General features: G+C 35.5%; 1 protein-coding gene across 1 annotated transcript; it reads left to right on the forward strand.

Annotated features, from left to right (window-relative positions):
• The first annotated feature begins 1384 nt into the window (after positions 1-1384).
• Positions 1385-11301, forward strand: LOC110699107. Its single transcript, XM_021876596.1, has 9 exons — positions 1385-1698; positions 1779-2006; positions 2108-2229; positions 2477-2537; positions 6246-6386; positions 7934-8041; positions 8225-8453; positions 8554-8805; positions 10491-11301. The coding sequence occupies exons 1-9, from the start codon at positions 1483-1485 to the stop codon at positions 10571-10573; spliced, it is 1440 nt and encodes a 479-aa protein (XP_021732288.1). The 5' UTR covers positions 1385-1482; the 3' UTR covers positions 10574-11301.
• Positions 11302-12042: the final 741 nt, after the last annotated feature.

Consider the following 12042-nt stretch of genomic DNA (forward strand, 5'->3'; position numbering starts at 1 on the left):
ATTCTATAGACTACACGCTATATAATACAAGTGAGATTGAATTTTAAAGATTCAAACTTAAAAAGTTTTGGAGCATGAGGTTATTCTTTCCATCCTTGATTGAATAATTTCTCTTTATAATACAAAAAAATGCCTAAGTTCCTTAATACAATACTTTTACAAAAGTTTTCTTACATATTGTTTATGTTAGCATCTATAACTATATACTACGGTCCCGTTCACTTCACCTAATTTTTGCTGAACTGAAATTATTTTTACTGAACTGAAATTAATTTTACTGAACTGAAATTATATTTGTTCAACTGAATTATTTTTACGGATTTTCTATTATATTTCTTCTTTAAAGTTATTGAATTTTATTGAACTGAACTTATTTTTACTGAACTGAAATTATTTTTACTGAACTGAACTTATTTTTACTTAACTGAAATTATTTTTACTTAATATTATTTTTTTAAGACTTAATATTATTCTTTTAAGGTGAAGTGAACAGGGCCTAAAAGTTAATAAAAAGTGACACATGTCAACATTTGGTTAAAAATTTTCACTCCAAAAAGTTTTTTTTTTTTTTTTTTTCTTGCCAAAGCATCTTAGGAAAAATTTAATTCACTAAATTTTTTCTTCCTATTCCAAATCTTTCCACATCTTTAATATTAAGAAATATATAATTTCAACAAAATGTAATGCAATCTTTTCATCGCAAATCAATAAGTCTTTTAGCAACTATTTATAGAAAAATAAGCAGATATATTATTAACAAAAAAATATTCATATTGTATATCATATGAATACAACCTAAAATTTACTTTTTAGAAAATTTTAACGAATATGAAACTTTATTGTAAACAAAATTGTTGAGTTATAAATTGTTGTAAATTTTTATAAAATATTGTAATATCGTGCGTTGCATGGGACTTAAACTAGTGTTTTGTAATTAGCAGATTAATCAATGATAAAAGCGCTACCTCAATGAATTGTATGCAGTACATATGAGTTCGAATCTTTCAAGGTTAATGTAATTGGGGGTGAGGATTCTTTTACCTTCCTCCGTACTCCCTAAGTGCTTGACCAATAGATACTATTTATTTTTCCTTTTTTGAGTATCCTCCATCTAGTTCACCAGAGCTTACTCCGATTACATCTAGATCCGACCAGGATCGCACACCTGACTTATGGTAAGTGAGTATCCTTTGAGACCTCCCTTAAGCGACATCAAAATGCTTATCACTTGAGCTATCTCTTGATTAACGAAAAAATTGCTATTTTTTGAGTAAAGATGGGTTATCTACACCAATAGTAGTTTCACTAAACCGCTATTATCGATTCATTTACTATAAATAGCGGTTTGTTAGATTGAAATGTGTATTTTGTGGGGTTTGTAACATTTATTTTACTCTCACTCTTTGGAGTTTGGACTAGTAAAAAAGAGGAAATACTTCCGAGTAAAATTTAACTCTCTTCTCAAAATGAACAAAGTTGTTGATGTCTAAAACGGTGATACAGAGCTACGCCTTGAAAATGTTGAAAATGCTGGATTTCCGATTAAGCCGGCGGAGTTTGCGGCGGTGTCAGGCGGTGGTTATCCTCCACAACAACATTTGCTGCTTCTTTTTCACCGGCGCCGCCGCCAATATCGATGCTCAGTCTCCCGTAACCCGAATTGCTTTCGGTTCAGGCTCCAATCAAACCAATCCTCAGGTTTTTTTCTCTTTTTCTTTCCTTTTATAGATTAGTGGTACCAAATACTAGTAACACTTAGAATTTGAATTGGAATGCAGATCATATGGAATGCAATCAATGATTTCAACCCCCAATTATTCATTTGGTTGGGTGATAATATTTATGGTGATAATAAGCGCCCTTTTCGATTATTTGGTAAGCAACGCACTTTTGGGCCTTGGAAAAATGTTCCCAGGTTTTATCCTTCTTCTGAACTTGAAATGCAATCTAAGTTTAACTTGGTTAAGACCCATCCTGCCTACTCTCGTCTTCGTAACCGTTCCGAGGTATATATAGTCTTCCCTTTGTCCCGAATTTATTAATATGGACTAGTTGCTTATACTATTTTGGGATGTTCGGGAAAATAGTAATTGTGCATACATTGTAGATTATTGGCACATGGGATGATCATGATTATGGATTGAATGATGCTGGTAAAGAGTTCAGTGGCAAGGACATCAATCAGAGGCTGCTGCTTGATTTTTTGGATGAGCCTGTGGATAGTCCCAGGTGAATTTGTGCTTACAATTACATTATACATGTGTTTAATTGTTTTTGTGGGTTTTGATGCATAATCTTTGTCACATTGTTTGCTAAATTGACACAATTTATCGATTTTGACTCTCTTTTACTACGATATCTGCATGTTGTCTGTGACTCATTACCAAAACATATCACTTAATTCATGACCTTATATTGAGTTGTAAACTTTTAATCTTATAAATTTATGGTTGTTGCATCGGTTGTTTACTAACAGGAGAAAGCAAGCTGGTGTTTATACGTCCTACACATATGGCCCTATTGGTAAGCAAATTAAGGTATGCCTTGTTTATCCCCTAGTAGGTGTCATCATGTAGTCTTTAAGCCAACAGACAGTGGTATTTGCATTGCGATTGTAATAAAATCTAGTTCCTCTTACCATCAATGATTAATTACCTTAACAAGAGGAGTTGTCAACTTACCCCCCGCTTCCTTTGGCCACTTGGAAGCACTTCATATTTTTTATGTGACCTTCTTTCAGAAGTTTTTCTTTTGCTTATGAAATTGAGCTAGTGTTGTGAAAGATGTTGTAAATCTAGTAATCAACAGCCTATGCGAATTCCTTTGACTTGTGAATCTCCTTATCATGTTCACAAGAGATGTATAATTGTATACATATATGGACCATGGTCCTTATCATGGTCATGCACTATAACCTTTGGAAGTTTTCTAATATGCTTCAACATTAAGTCCAAACAATTTGCCACACATAAATTCTAATAGAGACGTGGTCTTTGACCTATAGTGATTTTCCTAGAAATGTACTAAAATCGGACATTAATTAATCAAATGATGAAATTTATTGTAAAAAGTAAGAATTTTATATCTACCCACCTTAACAAGATTAGATACATGTCTTTAACGTCGCCATTTGAATTAACTTTAGCATTTGAACTTCGTCAACCATGTCATTAAGGTTTTGGAATAAAAAGGATGCCTACTTTTCTTATTCTCCTCCAATTTCTTATGCGTGTCTTCTACTAAATGGATTTTTTAAATAACTAAATAAAAGGTAGGGCTTACCTTCTACCTTTCATGAAGATCTAACTTTTAGGTCACTTCATTAACCTTTTCAACATCCTGGAAGGGACTGTCATACCATAACTTAAAATCAGGGACTGTTGCGCGGTTGCGCCGCCTTATTGCTAATTTTCTTCTAATTTTGGGGCATAAGTTTCAGTGCTACTATGTCCTCAGTGTTGAACTCAAAGTGCACTTGCCTTGATGGTGAGGCGCCTCCTCTAATTGTCTCACATTTCTTCCTTAGTTGCATATAACTCGTCGCAAAGTGACGTGTGTTAGCCAACATCCTTACTTTGGTTGGTAACTTTATGTGGCACATGGAGTTTCCAACCAATTCGAAAGGACTCATTCCTGACGCAGAAGTGTGAAGCAGTAACATAATGGCACAAACACTCCTTAGATCTTTAATAGGTCATTGATATGCTCCGTATGACTGTAGTTGATGACCTGTCAGATAGTTCTTAAATCTGATCCCGTTATATTAAACAATGTAGTCCTACAGCGCCTAATAAAGTTGGTATCACAATCACTAATGATGTCCTAAGGCAGATCAAGTCCAAAATACTTCAAGAAATAAATTTGTTACGAATGCTACCTCTGCTGCTGAACACGTATCATAGGCCCTGAAATAAATACATCATATGTTGAAATTCAATCAATCATTACCATTACGAAACACTGCCCGTTCATATTAGAAAATCCAGAAATAAAATTCATAAAGTGACACCCATGGCTTCTCTGAAACAAATTACACTCGGGACTAGACCAACCTCTTTCATGCTAATCTTTATTTAACAGATACCCATGACAAGATTTCACCTATGCCTCCATTTTTACCTACCCCCTGGAATTTCAGCACGTCCTTTCCTGACCAGTATGACCAGCCTGAACATCATGTATTGATCTCAATGATTCGTGATGTACTTGCCTGAAAGAGATGTATAATCGTTCTCGTTGTGCCAAAAGCAGCCCATTCTGTGTCGAGTATCTTTGTATCCATTCTTGACTCGGTCACATATAGATGTATATATAATACATTTATCCATATACTCTTCCTGGCCAATATATCCTTTTCTGCCGAGTATCTCTCCTTCTCTTTGAGCCTTTGTCCCTTGAAAGCCATGAGACATCCTTGGTATTCCTCCAATAGCTCTCCCAGAATGTTTGTGCAACTCAAATGTCTTGTCAAACCATTGGGAAATTTAACGGTTTGGATTAGATCGCCACCGTTTTCGAAAGCTGCTTGACATTGATATGACAATATCCAACTTTGCTCTTTCCTTAAAAGATCTGTGATTGACAATAACCTTTAACGAACCTCCGATAGTAATTTTCCAAACTCAAATAAGGATATGAAGCAGACATATTGATATGAAACAACCAAGAAAAGAGGGGAAAGTCAACTAACAATAATTTCAAAGCAACAACACTAGATAAACCTATCTCAATAATCACCAAGATCTTTGAAATAGAGGTTCTTAATCAAAGCCAACACCAAGTAAAGCTAGGATTAAGATGTAACCACAAAAATTACAAAGAGGCAATCACAAAGATAGCAAATAATCACAAAGATTATGGGTAGAGAGAGAAAATCTCATTATTGTCAAAATTAAGCAAAAGTTTCTCTAAACAACAAGCTTAACCCTATATATAGGGCTTTACAAACAAAACCTAGATATCTTAAATTACAACCCTATGATTACAAGATAAATGGCCAAGATTAAAAGCAAGAAAAAACACCCAAAGAAAGAATCAAAGCCGTTGCGGAACAGAGACTCTAGAGCGGTCGCTTTAGAGGGTCGGAGCGGTCGCTCTACTCGAACATAGCGGTCGCTCCAAAGAGAGGAGCGGTCGCTCCAAAACTTCTGTCAAAAATTCCATTTCCGGATGGAGCGGGCGCTCTAAAATTAGGAGCGGGCTCTCCAAAGGGTGGAGCGGGCTCTCCAGCGATTCTGCCTGGATAACTCGATTCCAAACGCTCATAAGTTCTTCATTTCTTGCTCAAATTGGGCATGTGACCTGTCGTTGGAAAGCTCTTGGAATCTACTTTCATCTCCAATTTAAATCACCAGAAAATTCCTAGTAACGAAGAAGATATGGCTGATTGAAGTAGAGTATTGCATTTTTTGATCAAGTGAAAGATTTTCTTTCTCATGCTTGTTCCCATGCTTTCATCTCCAAACAATAGATTATAACATCAAGACACAAGGTTAGCTCTCGCATCACATATGTCATCAAGATAGATGACACAAAACTTTCGAGATAGTCATATAGACTTTTCATTTATTAGAATTATAGAATGTAGACAATGCATTGGTTAGCCTAAATGGCATTATAAGAAACTCATAACTACTGTAAGGAACAAATCTTTTTATCCCAGGTATTGGATACTTATTTTCCAGTCACTTTGTTCAAACTTCATAGCACAGTAGTCAACTCACATGCGGAGAAATCCGTTTGCCTCTTTCTTGAACAGCACAAGAGCACCTTATGTAGCTTTTGATGGCTTGATTAAGCTTTAAATCAACAATTATCTAATTGCTTTGGTAGTTCATCAACTTGTAAGGCTCCATTCAATATGGTGCTTTTGCAGGATGTCTTGGCTAGGTTCCTCATTAATAGCATGATCAACCACATATCTTGGAGGGAGAATCCTGGGCAAATCTGCATAAATAAGGCCCTTGAACTCCTTCATTTATCCCATTGGCACTTTTATTGTCACGTCCTTGTTCATCTCAACATCATCCTCAAATAGTTAGTGAGAGACATCCACTCCCTTCCCACCTGCTCACCTGGGTAGTATACTAATATGTAACAGAGGCTAAATTTCTAAATCTGTAAAAGGGTTGCTAATTTGCTGTCTTCTATTTTCTAATTTCTCATAATTTGGTGCAATTTACTTTGGCTTTGTTTCTTTTCTCTCCTGTCCACTATTATGCAGTTTTCACTTTTATATTTGTCAGGTCATTCTGCTTGACATTAGATACTTTAGAGATCCTATATCAAGCGGTGGAAGTGTTTTGGGAAGCTCACAATGGGAATGGTTGGAGAAACAACTTCATGGTCCACCAACAGCCGTTACCATTATTGGCTCTTCTGTACAGGTATTGTAGAAATTTATAGACCTATGTTAGCATATTGGTACTTCATAAAGGGACTTCATGTTTGCAAATTATGAAAGAGCATACCTTTATCATATGATTTTTGATCTAATTAAGGCTTTAATGGAATATGAGGAATTTCCATGTGCTTATGTAGTCTGTAACACCTTTATCGAGTTATGCAAAAGTGTGTATGCTCTATACTATATTACTACTACTAAGACCACACGTCCCATCCCCTTTAATCTTTCAATTAATATCTTTTTAATTATTTTTCATTTTTTAATAAAAATCATAGTTGGCCCCTGTATATCTCCTAAATTAATACTTTTACGAGTATGTCTTTATGTTACTCACTTAAATTCCTCTTGAATCTTAAACATAGTTATGTTCCTCCCACATATTTTTTCATAGTTTCCATAAGAAATGCATAATTCAAACCTTTTTTTTTCAATGATTTCAATAGCATTAAAAGGCTAGTTAGTAACTATATGGCCAAGGAAGCTAACATTCATGCTAGTAAGTCAAATAGTAGTATTAATGCCAGTGTATAAAAAAAGGTGTGCCTAGGCATTGAGGTGCTAGGCGAATGGGATACAACGATCAATCAATCAATCAAAGCCTTAATCCCATAAGTGGGGTTGTTAATCTAGCGCCTCAGACCAACTCGGCCATCTCAACGTTGTGGGATACAACGGCTTTTTGAAATTTGCAAAGCGTATTCAAAGAGGTGCACTTGAGACCGTGAGCCGCACACAAGACACACAACTTTAAATTTTTCTTCAAAATATTCTGATATTTATTGGGGGCGCCTCACTTCAATGAAGCGCAGCTAGGAACAGCAGGACCCTCATTGCCATTGTGTTCCCTTGGGCTTTAAATAATGAAATCACTCACTAAAAGAACTTAGACTAGAGTGCCTTACTTTACCACTCAAAGGAGTAACAAAAACAAAAACTGAGGATGGGGAAAAAGAGATAGGCAACTTCTGTACAAACCTAGACTAGTGATAGATGCTAGCCTTTAGGATGATCTCTCAGCAATGCAACATGTGTTAGCATGCTCTTTATTTAGTCTATGCATCTTGGTTTTGGGTATAAGACATAGCTTTTGGTGCTTTCCTTTTCATATAGGTATGGTTTACTTTCTTCTGAAGCATGAAGAATTCTTATTGTTTTTTTAAATGATCATTGTTATTATTATTCCCTTTGTCCCACAATATATGTTCACTAAAAGTTTTTTTGTGACTCCCAAATTATGGGAGAAAGGCCAAGGCGATCGGAGTTAGTGAAACAATTGAATTATAATTGTACTTTCTTTTTATATATATATATATATATACACACACACACACACACACACACATATATATATATATATATATACACACATATATATGCATACACACACACACACACACACACACACACACATATATATATATATATATATATTAAGTTTGAAATTTGACTTCTTTATGGTGTCTTTGTTTTTTGGTAATGTGAATATTGGTATATTTACTGTTAATTTGTTTCTGATTTTCCATTTAGGTCTTATCAAATCATTCAGCTGTTACAAGTCCTTTCTTTTCTGTCGAGGGTTGGGGACGTTTTCCTAAAGAGAGGAAACAGCTCTTTCAGTTGATAAATGATAGTAAGGTTAGAATTTTCCTTATCTATCCAAATGATCAATTAATACACTTAGTGCAAAGTATTGTTCTTGTTGCTATTACTAGAAGTTTATTGGCAGTTGTCCAACTATTAGTTGGAAACGAGTCTAAACTGCTAATTGTGCTTCTTGTTTCCATAACCTGTGTGTCTGACCCTTTTTTTGTTGTAAAGAGGGATGGTGTTTTATTCATCAGTGGTGATGTCCATTTTGCGGAAATTACACGATATGACTGTGCTACTGGATATCCATTGTATGACATTACGTCTAGTGGGCTGACACAATCTATTGAGGGGGTAGTCCCACCATCACTTCGTTTTTTACTGAGACTGATGGCGTGGTCCTTACCAACTACTGGTAGAGTTATGGAGCAAAATTGCAGATACAAATCATGTGTTTATGGTAAACCTTTCTCGCCTTTATTAATGCCTCAACTTGTAAATCCATAATACTAGGCGCCCTAGGCGGGTGATGAATAATTAACTCATCAGAATGTTTACAGGGAAACCCAATTTCGGTGTCATTGAGATACAATGGAAATCTGATCCCGTGATAATAAAAGTTGAAGTTAGAGATATCAATGGGTCACCGGTCATTAGTAAGAAGATCCCGTTATCTGATATTCAAGATGGAAACATGGAACTAGCTGCCTCTGACAATAAAGCCTCGAGGAAGAAATATTGCTCTCTTGAAGTTGATCTGCCATGGATTGTCCGATACCGCTTGGCCATTTTTGTATTCAGTGCTTTATCTGGTACGTTGGAATATTTTTTAACAGTCACTGAAATTTCAACTATGGGATGGTCTTGCTTTTCACATTTTCTTTTCTTGTTTTTCTTCCACCAGCTATATCTATTTTTTTTTTTTTTTAATTTGTTCTACTAAGATTTTAAAAATCCCCACTCTGAAGGCTTAAAACACTTTAGCTTCAGCTAAACTAAGTTTTAATATATTTGTAATTCACTGGCAACTCTCCAATTTAAGGTGGAACACACTGTACTTTGGAGATCTCACTTGGCTTACAATGTCGATTAATATGCTCATGAATTCATCTTTTGTGCTCCATGCCCAAATTTTACTCTCATAAACAGTTCTGTGCATATTATAGCCGTTGTTAGCCACAAACTATAGGAAATTCTCTTTGGGGATGATCACTAGTACTCATCTCAATATATGTCTGGTAACATGAACATATTACAGTACGCGGAATGAGTACGAGATCACAATATGCTAGTTGGGAGTATTACAATACATTTGGGGATGTTGTTTAATACGGTTTTTGAAATCATGTACAATAAAAATCCCTAAAGGTTTTTCAGAAAAAAAAAAATCGTGAAAATTGGTATGATAAAACTAAAATCGGGAGTTTGCGGGTGGAGGGGAATATTAGGTAACCCTACCAAAGATACAAAATGTAACAGGATAGCATAAGAAGAAACCCCCCTCCCACACCCAAAGCCTCGATGGTATTATGGTGTTTGGTTGGAGCAATGGAGACAAATAAACAAACCCTGCCTTGTTGACCTATTCTTCTCTCCAACACCCCTCGTTAAATCCTATCTGTATGCATTGGGAAATCAGAATACGCTAATTTGGGAATATTGAGTATTGGAACGAAAGTATTAAATCGCAGTAGGGGGGAGGGGGGGCAAGGGGAGTATTAGGTAACCTTGCTCTCATATTTTGAGTATTTTAACATGTTAAACAACGGTTGAGAATAAACAAAAAAATATATTTAATCAACAAAACTAATAAGCCACAGAAAATAATTCTTGAAAATAGTTTGTTATGTAACTTCCCTTTCACTTGATGGATCAGCATTTTCAAACCAATGGTGAAAGGGTAATGGAACTTTCATCTTAAAAACCATCGATGAACCATTTTATCTGAACCTCCTTATTGTCAGGTCTCTGTATCCACAGTACAATATTGTTACCTGCGTTAGCGACAGTACATTCAGAAATAAGATGTTGCGCATTAGTAAACATTTTCTGTTCTATTGTGTTTCTCATCACGTGTCCCAAAAACTCTTACAACTGGCCAAATCACTAAATTGAATACTACGTAAGTTATTAATGTTGAAGGCTTTTGACAGATGAAATAATATAAGCTAAATTAGAAGTGGGACGTATGATGAGATGTAGGAAGGGACTTATGATCTAGATGTGCTTAATTGTTTAACTGCAGGGTCACAAGGACTGTCACTTTGGAATTGATCTGTTTAAAGTATATTGCTCATGGTGATGACTCATGATTCTCTCCCTTCATGCTGCGTAGAAGCATTTATCTTTTTTTCACTGTGTGTGTGGTTTTCTTTTTCCCTTATTTGGTGTGTTTGGGGGGGGGGGAGAAGTGTTTGTTCTGATTTATGTTGCTCAATTCACAAATTATATATTCGTTTTATTCTCAGCTGCTTAAGTTTTCCCTTCAATGCTGCAGTTTGCCTTCTTGCATTTTTTGGACTGGCTTTTTCAGCAATAATTCTCAGCAGAAGATGGCTTCGCAAATGCAAGCATGATTGACCATATTTCAGTTTGTGACACATCGATGGATATTTTTTACGTGCAATGAATGTGTCACCTGGATGATTTAGTAGTCATTTCTGGAATCCTGTCTGCTCTGCTCTTTCTACTCACTTCTCAGGTCCGTTGCTAGGTCTAATGTCTCAATCATCACCCTGAGATAATGGAAGTGGACAGGTTCCAATTAATGGGGTATACAGTGGTTTATAATTTTCAATGGCGGGTAAGTCGCTTTTATTTTTATTTATCTCTGTAACCTTCTATGGAGTGAGGTTTCTGTCCACTCACTGAGATGGAAGATCCCTTCGTTGAAGTTGTATCTGGCTGGTCTGATAGGGGAAGGAGCAGTTAGCAAATGCATATTGCTTATGAAATTCTTTATTTTACAATGAATATCCTTGACTCCATGTTTAACCTGATTGGGCAGTTTGAATGTTCGATATGATGTGGATATAACACAGTCTGACACTCAATTTTGCTACAAAATACTCTGTAGCAGATGCGCAGACGCGCAGTATGATAAGCCTAGATAAGGCATAGCATTCTAGTACTATACTCTTTAGTCTTAGTACATATTATACGAAAAATGGTTGTTTAATACAATCCTCCTGTAATCTCATATTGTACGAAAAAATAAAATGGCTGTTTAATACAACCCTCTTGTAATCTTTGATGATGTAATTTAACCCTAATAATTATTTATGGAGGCTGTACTTTGATGGTGCCAATTATGTTTATTGTATGCGGCAATTTTATTTAGGCAGGACTAAAAGTTCTGGTGAGACTCTTAATTTCGCTCTCTTTTTTTGGTCACCCCAAAGAAGTGTAACGCTCTGCAGGGGTGATATGAGGAAGTAAGCCAACGATATGATACAAAATCCGAGGTACGAACTCTACCGGAGTATGTAATTAGGGGGAGAGAAAATTGACTAATTTGCTATATAATTCTGGTCCAAGTAAGGTTTTTATTGAACTAGTTATAGTGTTAGCAAGTTGTCAAGAGACTCCAATTGCAATTGACATGATTTTGAAACCCCGTGTTGACTGTTGTGCACATATATGATCATTTTTACATTAGAGAATAGGAGACCATAACATTTTTTGGGGAGGTTTTTTTAAGAGATTCTAGAGCACCACATAGAAAAATAGTACTTAGATTTTAGCTAATGAAAAAAAAAATTGCAATTTCTTTTAAAATTAAAAATTCAAAAGCCATCAAAAATAATTACGGCTATTTCAAGAAATGCCATTGAGTAATTTCGAAATTCACCAAATGTCATCCGACTTTTCAAAAATTCACCAAATGCCACTGAGTTTTAGTATAATATCACCAAATGTCATTTTCGTTAGTTGACCGTCACTTTTCGTTAGTTGATCGTTCGTTGACCCCGCCACTTGCCACGTGTCACCTTTCGATTGGTCCGTTTTTAAAAAAAAAAATTAAAAAAAAAAAAAAAAAAAAAAAATTT

The sequence above is a fragment of the Chenopodium quinoa genome, unplaced genomic scaffold (genome assembly GCF_001683475.1).
Source record: "Chenopodium quinoa cultivar QQ74 unplaced genomic scaffold, ASM168347v1, whole genome shotgun sequence".
NCBI classification, from domain to species: Eukaryota; Viridiplantae; Streptophyta; class Magnoliopsida; order Caryophyllales; family Amaranthaceae; genus Chenopodium; species Chenopodium quinoa.

Excerpts from the sequence above, each read along its gene's own strand:
- LOC110699107 (XM_021876596.1), top strand. The coding sequence starts at position 1,483 with ATGTCTAAAACGGTGATACAGAGCTACGCCTTGAAAATGTTGAAAATG. Across the intron at positions 2,007-2,107 it reads GTCTTCGTAACCGTTCCGAG|ATTATTGGCACATGGGATGA; the intron begins GTATATATAGTC and ends CATACATTGTAG. Across the intron at positions 6,387-7,933 it reads TTATTGGCTCTTCTGTACAG|GTCTTATCAAATCATTCAGC; the intron begins GTATTGTAGAAA and ends TTTTCCATTTAG.